This window comes from Erythranthe guttata, chromosome 11 (assembly GCF_056151865.1).
Source record: "Erythranthe guttata isolate IM_541 chromosome 11, IM_541, whole genome shotgun sequence".
Taxonomy (NCBI): domain Eukaryota; kingdom Viridiplantae; phylum Streptophyta; class Magnoliopsida; order Lamiales; family Phrymaceae; genus Erythranthe; species Erythranthe guttata.
Window position 1 is genome coordinate 2,507,531 of NC_142543.1, and position 14,919 is coordinate 2,522,449.

Consider the following 14,919-nt stretch of genomic DNA (forward strand, 5'->3'; position numbering starts at 1 on the left):
GCATTATTCTTGCTTTTTTTAATTGATTGCATGTAAAAAAAGATGCCTGAATGGACTTCAAACATTTTATTAAGGTTCTGTTCGAGACGAAAAAGCCGGCATAATAGAGAACACGAAACACGCCTACCCGCGAACCAGAGCCTTCGAATTATTGCAAGAAAACAACAAGATGAAACGAATTTCTCCATTGATGTGCATTTTCAAGAATCAATATATATTCCCCCTTTTCAACAATTTTTTTTAATATATATTTTATCTCCGACGATCAATCAACCTTCACCACGTTACATATAATAATAACCGGAATCCACATCAGCATCGGCCCCGCCAGCTCATCACTCGTCGATCGGTCGATCATCTCTTCACAAATAACAGCCTTCCCCTCATAATGCCTACTACATAAAACCCTGAAAATGGGCACCGAATACAGAATAGTACAGAATACTCTTTTTACAACAATAATGCATAAAGAATCATGCATAAAGGCACCATTATTGACTTGCATTTTCTTCAAATTTAATTAAATTATTAAACAATTTTCATGCATGTTTTAGTTTCCTCATGCAAAAGAACACAAATATCTTTAGTATATTAGTTACTACTATATATATAACCCCATATAACACCCAATTCTCCAATTCAGCAATTACTTTCAAACACACACATATTTCGAGAAAATCAAATACTCGATCGATTAGACGGAAAAAAAAAGAAAAAAGAATCATGAGCAGAATGGAAGGAGGAGACTGGATGTGCAATGCATGCCAGCACATCAACTTCAAGAAACGGGATTCTTGCCAGCGTTGCGGCTGCCCCAAGTTCGCTACTTCAGCCCAAATATCGTCGTATTCGATGCAGAAGATCAGTACAGATCATCAAACGTTGGCCGGAGATTGGTACTGTGGCGCCATGAACTGCAGGACCCACAATTACGCGAGCAGAGGTGCGTGCTATAGGTGCGGTGCTTCAAAGGACTATTGCGGTTATGGGGCCGAAGTTATTGCGTCGGCCGGTTATGCGTATGATGCCATTCCCGGTTGGAAAACCGGTGACTGGATTTGCTCAAGGTATATATTTATTTTTATGATTAATTAGTTTTACGAACGAAACGAATATTAATTAAATTATAGATTTGCTTCTGTTAGATATTTATTTATTTGGTTACATGGTGCAGATTAGGATGCAGCACGCACAATTACGCTTGCAGGATCGAATGCTACAAATGCAGGATGCCTAGAGATTGTGGTACGTTTTACGACTTCTATATATATATAACCAACGACTCGATTTTTTTTTTTTTTTTGTTATTTATAGTGTTTTACTCTTATTATAGGAGGACAAATGTGAGAAGATTGGAATGAGGAGAGCAGCTTTTTTGCAAGTTTAATTTTATTTTTCGAGAGCTTCTTTTTATCGTACTTCATTTCTTCGATCTGGTGTTGTTTCGGTGATTTCTCTGTAAACTTGCATTGTTTGATGCAAAATTAAAAAAAAAAAATGTACTTGCATCATGAGTGAAGCTAATGAAATCTCAGTCTCTGTTTGTGCGCAAATTTACGTCGCAAGTTTACAGTACATTGTTACAGCGTACGCACGCGTAATACGACATTTGATTATATATATTCGAAGAAACACGACGATATTGCCAGATAAAATGAACTAATATAAATTAAGATAAATCTTCACTAAGTAACGAAGATGCCCAAACGATGAGATTCAAAAAACGAATGAATCTCCACGAGTTTTCCGTCGACAGAAAGCTGCCATTCGATGGATCGATTCCTTTAGGAAAAAGCTAGCATATATAAAATCTAGATTGAATTTGAAATGAGATGTGTCATGAATAATTAGAGTAGATATACAGAACCAGATGCATATGCATATGCAGATGCTCCCCCTTTATGAACATATATGTATGTATATACGTATATTATATATATATCTATACAGGAATAGTCAATGTTTCCAATATATCTATATTGAAGGCATTTATTCCCAAAAAAAAAAAGGAAGTAAATTTTGGTTGTGTTGTTTAATCTCTTGATATGATTTAGGGTTTAAAAGTGCAATTAATCTCTTACTAATTGTAATTAGGGTTGTAAAGTAATTCGTTCAAAATAGGGTGGGATTAGTGAATTAGGTGGGAAGTTTGATTCACAATGGGAAGCAGTAGTGTACTACTCCGCTCTTCCCCATTCTTCTTCCCTCGTTTTTCTTCTTCTTCGACTGCAATTAGAAGGCTGAATTCCTCGTTTTGCCCTCCTCAATCCGTCGCAACGGCTTCCGATCAGACTCGCGGCGGCGGCGGTGGCGATTTCACATGGGACGACGTCGTTCGGTTATCCCAAACGCGGCAGCACGATGACTCCTCCGACCTCCGTGGCTTCTTCGAGAAAGTGACGCTCTGCAATCGCAATTCCGTACGTAATCGCGAAACCGCCTCTTTTGATTCTCACACACACACACACACACACACACACACACACACACACACATCGTCTTATTACTGGTTGAATTTTGTCGTTTCTGGGGATACGTTTCAGGAGAAGCAGTGCGAGTTTATCCCTTTCGTAATTGCCGAACACATCGTTGGCTATGTTCACAACGGGTAAATAATGATTTTGACTTGTTAATTATGATTTTTAGATTGCTTGCTTCAGTTAATCTTTTGTGCTTTCCTTCTGATTTTACTTTCCAAATCACACTTCCAAGCTCCGAAATTTCCTTAAAGTTACAATTTGCTATCAGTTTCTTCCTTGTTTATACAATGGATATAGTTTCAAGTATTTGTTAGTTCGATTAGTATACCAGGCAGCAAGCTACAGGTTCAGTTTCATATATTTTCTCAGTTCACATGGTTTCTAAGAAAATAATATGTTTATTTAATGCCATCAGCAGATTTGCTCATCATTTGAGGAGATATAAAGATGTGTTCGCATTCCCCGAGGACTCTTCCTATGGCGGCAATTTTGGATGCCATGTAGCGTTACACCCGCTGCTGAGTGCACCAGAGGACAGGACAGAAGCTGTTGGACATGTAGTCAAGTGCTTAGGTGAAGATGTTATTCCTGGAATTCGAAATGAGGTAATTGTGATCGATCGGCAGCTATTTAACCGTATACTTACAAATGTCGTAAGAAATTGCGTTGGATATGTGTCTATGGATTTGGTGAACATTTATATATTTATTAATTTGTGCTACAATTTACGGCTGTTGTATTATTTACAGCTCTATCCTGTTACATCTTCTTTTGGGGAACCGGAATTTTTCTCACTGGAACGCGCTGCGGCACCATACTTTGGAATAAAGGTGATATAGCAGCTGCAGTAAATTAAATTATATGTTACTTTACTCTTTTTTTTTTTTTGGGTGTGCCATGAGTACACCTAAGCTGATAACAGTTTGTTCGATTCTGATATGCAAAGCAATGTTTCTTGAGAAGGGGACAAAGAGATTCGCAAAAAATGAAGATTTAGTATTATATTTTGTAAGTACTAGGATTGCCGCAGTTATTACTAACGAGGAAAAACATTTCTTGCACACAGTTTAGGTAATTCTTAGATGAGGTAGCACATAAAATGCTTTATATGCTGAATGGTTTTCCCTAATATTGATGATTCACTACTTGCAAACTGTGGTTAAAAAGCTCCCTATATATATTGATGGGTTACTTGCATAGCTGTCGCTTTTGTTTGTGAATCTGGGCGATCGACTATTTTTTGAAGTATGATGACAACCCTCTTGCTATATTGGGAACCCTTACCAAATTTTTTATTTGACCTCTTTTTTTAAAGGAAGTCAACAAAATGTAGGATCTTCGTGTGGGTATTTTCCAGGTATATGAATATTTCATGGACTGAGATTGTATTTCGAACAATATGGAGCCAACATTGGCGTTTGTCGTTATGCTTACATTGAAAGCACTGTGCTTAAGTGTATCTCAGTTCTTGATTACTGTAAGTAGTATCAACGAAGATTCGAATTAACTGTTTCTTTAAATGATATATACTCATGCTAGGCTTACGGGGTTCATATGGTTGGCTATGTTGAAAGAGAGAACCAAAAATATCTATGGGTAGGAAAGAGAAGCAAACTAAAACCCACATATCCTGGCAAACTCGATCATCTGGTTGCTGGAGGGCTGGTATGACTTCATCATTCTCTGTCACGTTTTAAAGTTCGGTTTTTGTGCTCTTTAGGAGTAATTTCTGTAAATAAAAACCTTTGGCTACTAAGAATAAATGTTCATTTTCTAAACACCTTTCGAATATTCATTTTGCTGATTAAATACAGCTTCTTTTTCGTAAAAAATAAAATACTCGTATCTGTGTGAGGACAGCCTCATGGAATATCCTGTGGGGAGAATCTTGTGAAGGAATGTAAAGAAGAAGCTGGAATACCAAGATCACTTTCCAGCAAGTATGTTCTTCAATTAACTTTCTACACTATTCAAATATATATCGAATTTATGCATCTTTTTTTTATTAATTTTTTTTTTTGAACTCAAGAGCCACAGCAGTTGGAGCCGTATCTTACATGGACATCAACGGCTATAGATTGAAGAGAGATGTTCTTTTCTGTTACGATCTAAACCTTCCGGAAGAGTTTGTTCCTGCGAACGAGGGTAATAAGTGTGTTAAAACTTTCCGCTCGAAAATAATGTTAAAAAGAAAGCTTCTCTCACAACGTTTATTCTCCTTAACAATATGGCAGATGGAGAAGTGGAGAGCTTTAAACTACTCCCTGTTGCACAAGTTGCAAATATCATAAGAAGCACAAGCTTTTTTAAAGAAAATTGCAATCTCGTCATTATCGATTTTCTGTTTCGCCATGGGTATAATTTTTATTTTTTTTCGTTCAATGCCTCTGAATTTATATTTAGTATTGCATTTTTTTCTGAATGAATTACCTCTGCAGGTATATTAAGCCTGAAAGCTTAGGATATCTGAAGCTGCTGCAGAGTCTGAGGAGTGGAGATTGCACCTAAAGGTTACTTCATTCATTTGCTTGTCTTAATAAATATACATGTCTACCAGTTTGATCAAATCAATTTAAACAAATGTGATTAATTATTAATATATACTTGGTAAATGTTTTTTCAATACAAATGTAGGGAAACCCACCCTTTGAAACATATATTTGAAAACACGTATGTATATTTAGATTTGATCCGATATTGCTCGTTGAACTTTGGTCTTGAATACCAAAATGTACAGCTTTTCCATTGTGAAATAGAGAAAGCAGCCGGTCGAGTGGGTAACAAACGACCCGAAACTCGAGCCCACTATGCAATGCCAGGCCGGTCCGTACACCTTGTCGAATTCCTGTTAACAAAATTACAGATACACATTTAAACACGGTTCCAAACATTTCCTTCATAACTAGTGACCGATTTTTTTTTTTTCCGTCTTTTCGTCGCTAAATAGAAGCTCCTTGTTGCAGTTTGGATTAGAAGAAGAATATTAAGTTCGGTTTTGTATAATAATTTCCTGAGATGGAGACCAGTAGCACATGATTTGGGAATAATAGTTCACTATTAGCACATGATTTGGGAAGAATAATTCACTATTATTGATCTAAGTAATACTTAAACATGAGCTGTATGGTATCTAGGTGTTGATGTATAACTAGTGGTCCTTGTTGATTTTAATTTTTTATAAACGAATCCGTAACCACGTATGTGCACTACTATTTTATGCTCGTACTATACGAGATGTGTAAATCTTACTGGGTAAATCATGTGGGACGAGTTTGACTTCTAAATGACTGAAAAGAAGGATTGAACTCGGGTCGTAAACACCCACTCTCCTTACTCCATTAACTAGGCCATTTTACGGGGCAAAAGAAAAAAGAAAAAAATCGGACGACCTAGGGACAACTGGCTAGATGATTCGAACTTGGGTCAATTGACACAAACTCACTTGTTCCAACCGCTAGGCCATTCCTTACGGACAAGCTTAACAATATAATTGAGGCAAAATATAATATATTGACAATCAAACGAGGCCTGATTGAACTAGTACTATCAACAACAAAATCATTTGGATCTGCTTGCCGGGGCTACGTGCATCCAATCCGTAAAATGTACATGTGCAAATCGATACGTGAACATGCAATTGATTTGAATAACTAGTGCTAGAGGAAAATTGATTACATATGGTAATTAGTAATTACAAAAAACTATAATAAGAAATTAAGAACCGATGGATAAATTATTTTACTTTGTTCACTTGCATGTATATATTAATTGAACTACACATATGCAATATATGAGTTTGAAGAGATAAAATGTTTATGTTTTGATGATGTTTACCTTCTTGATGTTGTAGGCCATGTGTTTGGAGCTAAACTTGTCTAAGCCATCGTATGTAGCTCTGGCGCACCGGAAGGCGTGCACCTGCATGTACCCCGCCATGTCACTCACTAAAACCTTCACTTGCAGAAACGCAGCCACCGATCCCACATTCGCAGCTTCCGCCCCCGTTACTGATCTCCTCCCCACCACCGCCGCCGTCGACACCGATTTTCTTCGTTCAGCCACCACTTTTCCTCCGCCCTCAGCCACCGCAGCCAATTTCTCATTATTATTATTACTATCGCTTCTCGTTTCTCTGTAAGTTTTCGACCTAATTAGCGATCCCCACCCCTTCGATACCACATTTTTGGTGGCGGATGCTGGCGGTGGAACGCCGCCACCGCCTCCGCCGCCGACTATGTTGTAGACGTAGATGCCTTCTCTCTTTGGTTTGCTCCCTCTGTCGCTTGCCATATTAATTGGTTGGTGGTGGTGTTGGCTTCTGATTTTGGTACATATATATATATAATGGTATTGAAACTATATCATTGAAATTTAAATATTTAATCAATTTATTTATGGAGGAAAAACAACCACCCGACCAGATAATTTGTTAATTATAATTGGTGAGTTACGTAAACTATCCTTAAAGTTTGTCCTAATTACAAAAATACCCAATAAAGCTTGTCAATTGCAATTTCTAGTTTCCAAATCCCATTTTGTAATGGGTTGTGATCCCTAAACAAGATTAGAACTTAATTAAGAGGTTATTATGTTCCTCAGAAAAGCAAAAAATAATGTATTATTGAATCAAAAAAATAATAATAATAATAATAATGAAGACAGCATGAGATTAAAAAGGTAAGCAAAGCATGTGGGATTGATTACCTGTAACCACTGGATTATTGAAAATGAATTAATTATCTGTGAAAGAGATATTAGAAATTGACGTCTAATTTTGTATTTTCTTACAACCATTTGGCTACACAAGTAACTACACAATCATGATCGTAGGTCTTTTAATTAAGGGCATGTTTGTGTTTGTCCCAAATGGGTTTGTTCCTAGACAACCACCACAATATGGCCCCCCTTTTTTAAGCTCCGAGCCCACTTAATTAAGATTAATTTCTTATTTACATGCAGTGTCGGAGTCAGCATGGAGCTATGGGAGCTAGAACCCCAAACATTTCTCAAATTCCGATTTTGTAGATCACCGGGTAAAGTACACCAAGTGATCTTGCATCATTGATCAACACATAATAACAACAAAACCGTGTGTATGTGCTTTTAGTGGATGGTCATTTTGTATAAATAGGTGGTGCAAAAGTATCCGGTGTTATTCAGCAGATGTAATATCTCATAGACCTCAAATCCCTAGTATTTTATATAGAAAAAAATTGTGTATAATAATACCCGCCCCTAAAATTCTTTTAATATATTCTGCATCGAACTTAAAATCCCGACTCCGCAGATGTTTATGTTAATGGTTGTTAATTATTTCAACATTATTGATTTGGAATATTGTGATAGGGGGCCATCGAAAGATTTGTAGTGAGATTTTGATAAAAACAAGATTTCCATTGAATAGAGGGCCATAATTTTGGATCCACATTCCAAATTTCCATACACTTTTTGGCGTTTGCAATTATTAATTTCAATTTACGCTGTATAATCTAGATTAGCTCTATTCAGGCCGGTCTTAGGTAAAAACCGGCCTCGTAATTTTTTTTTCTTTTTATAATCTCAAAATTATTTATTTTTTCTGGTTTATTTATTATTTATTATTATTATTATTATTATTATTATTATTATTATTATTATTATTATTATTATTATTATTATTATTATTATTATTATTATTATTATTATTATTATTATTATTATTATTATTATATACAACTTAAAATTAGAGGCCCTATTGGGCTCTTCACAAACAGTATATGGACCCGGTCTCGGATGCCCATATCCGTAATTTGGAGCCCATTAAGGACAATAACCTAGGCCCGTTTTAAGTTAAAAACAGTTTCGGGCCAGGCCTTAGTCCGACGAAAGTAACAATATTTATCTGATAAAAAGAAAAAAAAAAAACTAATAATATTTAATACGTTAATGGGGTTTTTTGCAAGTAAATGCCTACCTCACATTATGATATACAATTCAGTCCCCTGGCACATACATATTGTATTGCACTCCTCCCTTTTAACTTTCACTTTCTCTCAACTCCTTACCTGCCTAAATTGATCAATTTGACCTATTGATTTTGTATTTATTTTTCTTCTATAGTTTACTATACCTAAACTATACCTATAACCGAACACTTCAAATTTCTACTCCAAATGTACTATCCTACTTCACAAACATGTTCGAATGTCTCCAAATTAAAGACCAAAAAAATGGGAAAAATAATTCATGTTCATCTTTGTCCCATGTTCGTCGCCACTGCCTCTCTTCGTTGCTACCATTATAGCTATGTCCCTCTCCGTTGCTAACTAAACAGGAAAAATGAGTTCATCTGGTGATGATCAACAACTCTCTGTTGAAGTGCTAGGAAATTGTTGCTACAAAGATCAACTCCATATCATTTTCATATAGAATAATGCTACTCTCATGGAGCTTCTTACGGCAGTAGCAAAAAAATGTAGAGCAACAGATCCAAATTCATTGGTTCTTCACTACATAGCCCCACGTGAAAAGATTGTACGCGTCGTCGACAACCAACAAAGCCGTTCGTACGATGATGTTGCTGTACTTGATAATGAAGATGGACATCGTCGTGACTCGAAAAGGTTGAGACACATTTGTGTAAAAACGCCCCCCCACATAATCAGGTACAAAATATGGGCCCGCATGGGTGTAGCTCAACTGGTTCCGGAGGTGGTAAGTTGGTGCAAGGTCCTAGGATCGAATCCTGGCAGCCGCAGTGTGGGAATTTCAACTCCAATGAGTTGGTTCCTTGTTGGCACCAGGTCCGGGTCCGCTACCTTAACGGGCCGTTGAGTTACCATGATTTACATTCTTCCATCAATCCTTGTTGGGCCAAGGGATGGGGGTCCTGGGGGCGAGGGATTTCGCCTTTAGTGCAAGGTACAAAATATAGATAGTTGTAATTCAGAATTAAACAAAAGGGTATTCCAGACATTTTATGTCATGAGAAAATAAAAAATAATAATATAAAAGAAACGAATCAACTAAATTAATGTATTCCTTTTATTTTAGTCAAACACATAAATTAACCCTTCCATAAAGAAACAAAAAAACACACAACACACAGTCACAAATTTCACTCACACACTGTTGTGCCGTAACGCCTCCTACTCATCTTCCTCCATAAAAAACCAACAAAAACCAGAGAAAACATCAAATCCAATCCACACACACACACACAGAAACCCTAGATTTCGCAAGCAGCAATGGGGAAAGGCGGTGCACTGAGCGAAGGCGTGGTGAAGAAGATCGTCCTCTCGTACACCTACGTATCGACCTGGATCTTCCTCTCGTTCATGGTGATCGTCTACAACAAGTACATCCTGGATCGGAAGATGTACAATTGGCCCTACCCGATCTCCCTAACCATGATCCACATGTCCTTCTGCTCCTCCCTCGCCTACCTCCTCGTCCGCGTTTTCAAGGCCGTCGATCCGGTCACCATGTCTTGGGATCTGTACCTCAAGTCCGTCGTCCCCATCGGACTCCTCTACGCCCTCTCCCTCTGGCTCTCCAACTCCGCCTACATCTATCTCTCCGTCTCCTTCATCCAGATGCTCAAGGCGCTGATGCCCGTCGCCGTCTACACACTCGGCGTCCTCTTCAAAAAGGAGGGTTTCAAATCGGAGACCATGGCGAACATGATCTCCATCTCGATCGGCGTCGGAATCGCCGCCTACGGCGAGGCGAAGTTCGATTCCTGGGGCGTGATTCTCCAATTGGGGGCGGTGGCTTTCGAGGCGACCCGGCTTGTCATGATTCAGATCCTGCTCACATCGAAGGGTATCACATTAAACCCGATTACGTCTCTCTACTACGTTGCGCCTTGTTGCTTGGTCTTCCTGTTTGTGCCTTGGGTTTTTGTCGAGTTCCCGATCCTCAGGGAGAATTCGAGCTTCCGGTTCGATTACGTGATCTTCGGGACGAATTCGATGTGCGCGTTCGCGCTGAACCTTGCCGTGTTCCTACTCGTCGGGAAGACGTCTGCTCTGACGATGAATGTGGCTGGTGTGGTGAAGGATTGGCTGTTGATTGCGTTTTCGTGGTCGGTGATTAAGGATACGGTGACGGCTATCAATTTGTTCGGTTACGCGCTGGCGTTCTTGGGCGTGGCGTATTACAATCACTCGAAGCTGCAGGCGCTCAAGGCGAAGGATTCGCAGAAGAAGGCTCAGATGGCTGATGAGGAAGCTGGCAGGTTGTTGGAGGAGAAGGAAGCTGAGAACAATGGAGTTAGAAAGAACGACGCCCACAATTGATCGATTCTCTTAGGTAATTTAATCCGACGTTTTTTTTCTTTCCTTCCTGCTAGAATGAGGAATTAGGCAGTGGACATGAAATTCGGAAATCGTGTGATTGGTTCTTGAGGACGATCGATGAATTTCTTATATATGCTGTCCCCGCTATATTTTTTTTACCCCTTGGTTTTTAACTTATTATTTACTTTGTTGTCATCTCGTGCTACTGCGAATTTTGGGGATTGCTCATATTTGCCAGATGGCGGAGAGTGACGTTAGGGCGGAGAATCGTTTTTTTAATTTTCTATGTCGTTCTGATACATTATCATTAATTTACTACTCTTTTCATTACAATATTGGTTCGTTACTTATTGTCGCTATTTGATTCGTTGGAGTTTTAGTTGTGTTGTTTGCAACCATCTTGGTATTTTTAGTTTAATTGGGCATCAAGATCTTTCTTTTATTACTTTTTTGTCGAGAATGCAGCTTGGATTCAGTTACTGCATCATCGTAAGTTAGTATTTTGACGAACTATGTTGAGCATTAGATTTTATGTGCTCGATAATCTAATAAGACGAGCTCGAGACTTTTCGTGTTTCTTTCCAATCCTTATTCAGGAAAGCGTTGTATGTATGCATTAATCTTTGTCGAAATTCGACTAGTCTGTCATTCATATTACCATCGGAATTAGTCCTAAGAGTTTGAATATCTAGTTTGCTTGTGGCGTGCTATTCCGATTGGTTATCGACAGAAGAAATGAAGTTACGTAAGGCTTCTTTCGTAAGCTAAAACACACACACACACATTCATGTTGTTTTTACTTGGTAATATCTCTCTATATTTGATGATTTGATGCTTAAAGCTTTGATGTTGTGATTGGTGCTGTCTGTATGTACTGTATATTGTTTTACAAGTACACTAGACAATCGATTCTTGAACGAATTTCGGGGGATTCTTTCGACTGTGGAGAGATTCGAGGGTTCGAAACTTAGGAGCTCGTCGTATATTGTAATGGTCAATTATAAGGTTATTTTTTTTTAAATTCTTAGATAAAGTTGTGTAAACAGTTATAAAAATCCTTAAATTAACATTTCAATTCAGTTACATGGAACTTAATACGTATAATTAACCTCATCGAGTTTTGATTATGGATGGAAGCCGGTCGAAACGAGTCGAAATTAATCTTTGACCAAAAAAAAAGAAATTCGATTTTTTTTGGAAGTACGAAATTACTCTAAATTCCAAATATAAAATTTTCAGAGTTTAGCAATCCATCCGGATTTCAAAAATTCTGGAAATTTTCTTAACATTGGTATATAATTTAAGGTATTATACATACACGTTACTTTCTCGAGATTTAAAAATTCTTACGATTTACGAATTACAATGTGTATTTTTTGACAAAACGATTTGCGATTAGATTGACATACTAATAACATATAAAAAGATTAAAATATTCTTCTCATTAATTATGAGTAATAATGACAAAATTTGAGAAAAATGCAATTAGTGCATCATTCTTGAATTTTTTCCTCCAAAATGACAAATATTTTAACATTGGGTGAGTATTAATAATAACAATGATAATAATATATGGAGAATAAGTTTCTCTTAGTTAACACTAGATTACATTACAACATACATAAGCTTGTAACGAAATATTTTTTTATAAAAGCTAAATAAATTAAAGTAATTCATTATATCTAAAATAATAAAGAATTGATTTGCACATTATTAAATGATTTTTAAATGAAGAAAAAAAAAAGAAAAGAAAAAAAGAAACCCTAAAAGAGGGGTAAAAGTGGAAAAGTGTGAAGTTCTCAGCCTAGCGAATTCAACAAACTTCTCCACCTCTCTCCTCAAAGCTATCCCCATTCCTGCGCTGTTACTCTCATTCTTCTCCGAGAAAACTCAATCCCGTATACACAAATCTATACTTATATATATAAATACATATACTAATCCTGTTTTAATCTAAGCATTTCTGTTCGGTACCGCTTGAATCGAATCAGAAAACTCTGCTTCCGTTGAATCGAATTGTTGAAAAAAATGGAAGAAATTACAGCCGGAGTTACCAATATTAGCATCGCCGGCGACGCTCAGAAGAAGAACAGAATTCAGGTCTCCAACACCAAAAAGCCCCTCTTCTTCTACGTCAACCTCGCCAAGGTATTTCACCTAGGGTTTGACATTTATTTTTCATCATCCCTAACATTTGATGCGCGCGCGTGTGTATTACTGATGAGAAGAATGAATCTGCGTTTTTCGATACTGTTGGATCTGAAACTAAGTTTGAATTGTTTTGCAGAGGTACATGCAGCAGCACAATGAAGTTGAGCTTTCGGCTCTTGGAATGGGTATGTTCTTTGTGCCTCCTTTCGTTGGTTTCAGTTTTATGTATTAATTTAATGTGAAATGTGCAATCTCTAAATTAATCACAAACACGACTCACTCCGAATCACCTGCGATTGACAGATTTACTCACATATTTGCATGCCCTGTGTTTGTTGTATGTTATTGCTCCGTGAAATTCGTATTGATTTTTTGTTCTGCGAGAGTTGTGTAGAGAATTTAGATTTAGTTTTGGAAATAATGCGTTCGTTGACTTCTGTGATTAGGATGGGGAATTTTATTAGTAAATGATTTCACCTGTTTCATGGATCCGAAACCGGATCCAGTTTTCATCATCATATGAACCCAAGCTTGGTTGATATCCAAGCCCCCGGCCTTCTCCCCGACAAACAAAAAGTGTACAAATACCTACAAGCCGTCTACACGTTCAATTACAAATATGTTTGTTAAAAACCCGGACATGCTTCATAATTAGACCAAACAGGATCTTGCCCTAACTTCCTGGTTAAGGTGACCCTATCTGCATATTAATCTTCTTTGTTATACCAATACCTCAGAGGCAAACGCCTGCTTATCGTTCAAAGCCTCGTAATCTTACAAATTTAGTATCGACTATAGAATGGATATATATATATATATATATATATATATATATATATATATATATATATATATATATATTCATCATAGCATGTTCTTTACATTATTTACATCACTCTAGCATTTTTTACTTTTGAGCGTATCTTTTAATATAAAGGGTACTCTTGATGATAAAGTATCCGTAGGATTTTCACGTGTGTAAAAATCTCAATCTTTTAACACACAGTGTGCAATCCAATTCTCGGTTCACCTTAAAAGCAGAAGACAAGTACTTCTTAAGTGGGTGATAAGTCCATCTTCATTCTAGCCATTTCATCATTGTCCATATATAATTAGAACTTTCTCTCGTTTCATCATCATTGTGTTTGAGTGATAGATAGCACCAATATTTGGACTAGAGTCGAAGCTGCAAATGAAGGGATTTTTGTTACAAATAAAATTCATTGAAGCTTCTTTGGTTTTATTACGATTCATGGGTTGTGTTTTGCTTTCTCTGCAGCTATTTCCACAGTTGTGAGTATCGCTGAAATCCTGAAGAATAATGGATTTGCAGTCGAGAAGAGTAAGGCTCTCTGCTTTCACCCTAGTTTTCTTAATATCATATTGACGTTCCAGATAAAACGATTCGGACGATATTTTACGCATCTTAACAATTATAATTGTCACACTCTGCAGAGATTACGACATCCACTGTCGAAATAAGAGATGAAGCAAGAGGGCGACCCATCTCCAAAGCCAAAGTAAGTTTATTATCTCTAATGATTAATGTATATGCCTACAATGTATTTGTGCTGTCATTATCACATATCTCATTTTACTATTTCGATCTTTTTCTACTGTCCTAACACTTGATGTTTCATAAGTTTGTTCATTCACTCACCAGTATATAAATACGTTCGTATTTTGATAATTAGATTGAGATAGTGCTTGGGAAGACGGAGAAATTCGATGAATTGATGGCAGCTGCTGCAGAGGAGAGAGCTGGAAATGGCGAAGAGCAAAGTTAAAGATGTTTTGTTTTTCATGCTCTCGTATCTTGTTATTTGTTTTTGTTACATTAGAGGATTTTGTGTTGAGGTGCACACAACACATTCTAAGTGATAACTTATAGTTGTAGTCCATGTAGGATTCTGGTTTCAGTTGAGCCTGCCTAGCTGGCTTATGTGAAAATTCTCTACTCTCTTCCAAGACAATCTTTCTTTTATTTCAAATTTGGTTGCATTTCATTT

At 37.1% G+C, this 14,919-nt stretch overlaps 5 protein-coding genes across 10 annotated transcripts; 4 read left to right on the forward strand and 1 right to left on the reverse strand.

Annotated features, from left to right (window-relative positions):
• Positions 1 to 629: 629 nt before the first annotated feature.
• Positions 630 to 1,553, forward strand: LOC105974040 (RNA-binding protein csdA). Its single transcript, XM_012999081.2, has 3 exons — positions 630 to 1,067; positions 1,175 to 1,245; positions 1,334 to 1,553. The coding sequence occupies exons 1-3, from the start codon at positions 724 to 726 to the stop codon at positions 1,345 to 1,347; spliced, it is 429 nt and encodes a 142-aa protein (XP_012854535.2). The 5' UTR covers positions 630 to 723; the 3' UTR covers positions 1,348 to 1,553.
• A 455-nt stretch (positions 1,554 to 2,008) lies between these two features.
• LOC105974122 (nudix hydrolase 20, chloroplastic) lies at positions 2,009 to 7,747 on the forward strand. Of its 6 annotated transcripts, none has more exons than XM_088825783.1 (10): positions 2,009 to 2,420; positions 2,544 to 2,608; positions 2,899 to 3,085; positions 3,230 to 3,310; positions 4,020 to 4,145; positions 4,341 to 4,420; positions 4,510 to 4,625; positions 4,715 to 4,835; positions 4,919 to 4,990; positions 6,331 to 7,747. In XM_088825783.1, the coding sequence occupies exons 1-9, from the start codon at positions 2,160 to 2,162 to the stop codon at positions 4,986 to 4,988; spliced, it is 1,107 nt and encodes a 368-aa protein (XP_088681909.1). In that variant the 5' UTR covers positions 2,009 to 2,159; the 3' UTR covers positions 4,989 to 4,990; positions 6,331 to 7,747. The 6 variants fall into 6 exon arrangements, with proteins under 6 accessions (XP_088681909.1, XP_088681910.1, XP_088681908.1 ...); XM_088825784.1 differs by having other exon boundaries at positions 5,218 to 6,863; XM_088825780.1 differs by having other exon boundaries at positions 2,014 to 2,420; positions 2,896 to 3,085.
• Positions 5,052 to 6,770, reverse strand: LOC105973977 (uncharacterized). The gene is made up of 2 exons (XM_012999021.2): positions 6,315 to 6,770; positions 5,052 to 5,325 (listed from the first exon to the last, which is right to left on the reverse strand). The coding sequence occupies exons 1-2, from the start codon at positions 6,768 to 6,770 to the stop codon at positions 5,161 to 5,163; spliced, it is 621 nt and encodes a 206-aa protein (XP_012854475.2). The 3' UTR covers positions 5,052 to 5,160.
• Positions 7,748 to 9,496: 1,749 nt separating the features above from the next.
• LOC105974102 (putative sugar phosphate/phosphate translocator At5g25400) lies at positions 9,497 to 11,092 on the forward strand. The gene has a single exon (XM_012999164.2). It carries the CDS (start codon positions 9,707 to 9,709, stop codon positions 10,757 to 10,759), a length of 1,053 nt encoding a protein of 350 aa, XP_012854618.2. The 5' UTR covers positions 9,497 to 9,706; the 3' UTR covers positions 10,760 to 11,092.
• A 1,359-nt stretch (positions 11,093 to 12,451) lies between these two features.
• On the forward strand, positions 12,452 to 14,916 carry LOC105974110 (uncharacterized protein At2g34160). Its single transcript, XM_012999172.2, has 5 exons — positions 12,452 to 12,907; positions 13,047 to 13,095; positions 14,190 to 14,252; positions 14,366 to 14,430; positions 14,605 to 14,916. The coding sequence occupies exons 1-5, from the start codon at positions 12,788 to 12,790 to the stop codon at positions 14,695 to 14,697; spliced, it is 390 nt and encodes a 129-aa protein (XP_012854626.1). The 5' UTR covers positions 12,452 to 12,787; the 3' UTR covers positions 14,698 to 14,916.
• The last annotated feature ends 3 nt before the right edge of the window (positions 14,917 to 14,919 follow it).